This window comes from Pinus tabuliformis, chromosome 2_2, assembly GCF_031772625.1.
Source record: "Pinus tabuliformis cultivar Carrire ecotype Pingquan chromosome 2_2, CPIR1, whole genome shotgun sequence".
In the NCBI taxonomy this organism is placed as follows: domain Eukaryota; kingdom Viridiplantae; phylum Streptophyta; class Pinopsida; order Pinales; family Pinaceae; genus Pinus; species Pinus tabuliformis.
The window spans coordinates 564540246-564543254 of record NC_142300.1 but is presented as its reverse complement, the minus strand read 5'-3'; the positions used below and the strand labels follow the sequence as shown (position 1 = coordinate 564543254).

The 3009-nt window shown below is 37.6% G+C and overlaps 1 protein-coding gene across 1 annotated transcript; it reads left to right on the top strand.

The window, feature by feature from the left end:
* Positions 1 to 843: 843 nt before the first annotated feature.
* Positions 844 to 2258, top strand: LOC149193914 (uncharacterized). Its single transcript, XM_089407053.1, has one exon. It carries the CDS (start codon positions 1353 to 1355, stop codon positions 1938 to 1940), a length of 588 nt encoding a protein of 195 aa, XP_089263179.1. The 5' UTR covers positions 844 to 1352; the 3' UTR covers positions 1941 to 2258.
* Positions 2259 to 3009: the final 751 nt, after the last annotated feature.

Sequence of the window (3009 nt, the reverse complement as noted above, 5' to 3'; positions counted from 1 at the left end):
TGATATGCTCACTAAGATTCTACCACGAAATAAATATGAGTTATGTAGAGGCATGGTAGGACTCGGTGTGACTTGATTCATGACTCTTATTTGGCTTCAAGTGGGAGAATGTTAAGTGTGAAGCCAAATTCATGCAAGATTCTAGATCCTTCTACATCGTCATTAGTTTCTAGATCTCCATCTAAATCACATGCAGGATTCTAGATCCTTCTACACTGCCATTAGTTTCTAAATCTCCATCTAAATCACATGCAGGATTCTAGATCCTTCTTCAGCCTCTATAAATTTGTAATTTCTCTGATAAAGGAAAGCAAGCCAAGATTCAAGCCTGTTATGTAATGCAAAGTGATTTATATTCTCCAATGATTGTTGTATCTATTTTTTTGTTTCTGATTGAGTAATCTTGTTGTTTCTCCATTTGTCTGTCTCTGAAATTATTCTTTGTTATTGTCGTCTAAGTCTCTAAGTATAAATATGCTATGTGTTATGTATGCGAACTAACAACGAGGTAGTATTTATTTAAGTGAAAAAAATAAATAAATAAATATTTTGCATTACCAGTGATTCAATTTGATGATAGAAATAGATTCAATTCCATGAAAAATTTCTAAAACACTTAAAATCTTGAGATTTAACAACTACAATCTAGATTTACCAAAATTTCCATAATCTTAAATAATAATAATAATAATAAAAAACTACGGCTAATTGAAAAGATCAACATAAATGAATTCTTTCTTATCCTTCGAATCTTCCATAGAAAAACGAGCTAACCCTGATAAAGAGTTACACAAGTAGTAAATGAAGTTGAATGGTACGCAATATCAATATTCAAACTCCGGAGGCCACTCCATTCACACGGACACTTTGCGAACTCTTACAACTTGTAATGTGTAGATTTTTCCGTCCATAACTTGGGGACAAATGAAGGCCCATCACTTCTCATTTTCTAGAAAAAGAGAAAGGACATAACAAGCAGCTTGTCGACACGTCCTCAAGTTCTGGAAAAGCGTGGAGAAAATGTCGTACCCTTATTCCTTCCTCGTACCTCCCACTCGTATATGCCACCATCTTCTAAGGCAGTCAATTAATCCTTACGCGTCTAGCTATCAGCATCGAAGTCGGGTAGAAGTGACAAATCTGGGTAAATTGTGACTGAATGGGGAGGCCACTCCCTCCTCGACGCACATATTCCACACAACCTACTTGGTAAAATGTTATGACTTGTAATGTCCACGATCCTTCCACAATCCATTGCTTAGGGACAAAGGAAGGCCCATAAATCTTTTTAAATTGTATTGCATAAATTAAGGGCTTCAGGAGCTCTCTAGCAAACACTCCCAGTGACAAAAATGGAGGCAAGAACCAGATGTAGTAGCGCCGCTGTGGCGCCCCTCACCTTTGCTCTTCCGAGATCCCACTCTCCAACACGCCATTGCAATTACCCTTCATCTTCATCTGCTGTCCACAGAACCCCTTCGCCTACTCAGGCAGCCTTTAATGGCGGCTCTTCTCATTCTTCTACTTCTTCCGTGGCTTCGTCGTCTATCAAATTCAGCCCTGACAGAACCGCGTCGCAGGTTCGATCCGCAGGCCGTCCAGTTTCACCGAAAGGCAGTGCCACCATGATGCCTACTCCTTGTGGTCCACCTAAAAAGACGTGCCTGTGTTCACCGACGAATCATCCAGGTTCGTTCCGTTGCAGTCTTCATAGAAATGCCAATAATTCCCCCGCTTCTGCGACGCATTCTCAGCTGAATGCGAGGAGGTCTTCCATGGCGAATTCGGTGGTAAGAATCGGCGGTGTGGAAGGAGAATGGGTGAGACGAGCCCTTACTGCTCTCATACGCCCCTCGAGCCACCACATGCGAAAGAGAACGTCTTTCCAGCCGCGGCCTAGCAGGCTCCGCCATATGACCACGGCCCAGGATGTCTCCTGAAGTTTACATCAGGTTGTCTCCTTTCCAGACTCAGTTTTGTCTCGTTTCGCCGATCGTTTCTCGAATGGAAGACGAGTACCGAAAAGAAAGATGGGCATTGCTCGCAGTTTTCTTTTCGATTAAGGACTCTGCAATGGCAATTTTTGAATATACCAATTGTACAAATATATACTCGTTGTATTTCATTTTCTGTTGTTGTTCGGTCGCCTTCGATACATTGATTAGTGCATTGTTTTCTTTAACACATACATAAAGGAGTTGTGTACGGAGGCATTAACACATACCTAAAGGAGTACTCATTGTATTTCATTTTCTGTTGCTGTTCGGTGGCCTTCGATATATTGAATCGTGCATTGTTTTCTCTAAAACATACATTAACACATACATAAAGGAGTTGTCCACGGAGGCATTAACACGTACATAAAGTAGTTGTCTACGGAGGCTAAGGAGGGGAGGAATTGCTGCCATTAAAATTGAAAAATTGAAAAATTCAAAAGTGGTTGAAAAATTCAAAAGTGGTATATTCAACTTAAAAATAATAATAATAATAATAGATAAAAATATTGTTTGAATCGTGTTTTTAATAATAAAAATAAATCCAGCATTATCAAAAAAAAATTGAACATTTAAATTATGAAATTTAATAATTTTTATTTGAATTTACAGAAAATCTCTACCAATTTTTTTTAAAATATGATCAAAATTTCCAAAACTTTCCGAACAAAAAACAATCACTTTAAATTAAGTCCATACATAAATCTATTTGTATAAAAAAATACAGTCACTTTATATTAGAAAATACAGTCACTTTAAATTAAGTCCATACATAAATCTATTTGTATTAGAAAATAACAGGGCTACCATTAAAAGGACATAACGAGAAAACAACTGTAATCACGGTTACCGTTATGTCTGTGATCACGGTTACCATTAAGAGACATAACGGTAGAATTTTACTATAGACATTTACATAAAGGATTCGGTAGAATTTTACTATAGACATTTACATAAAGGATTTTAATGTTGTTGGTAGCTAACGAAGCTGAAATTTCATGCACATGATATGATT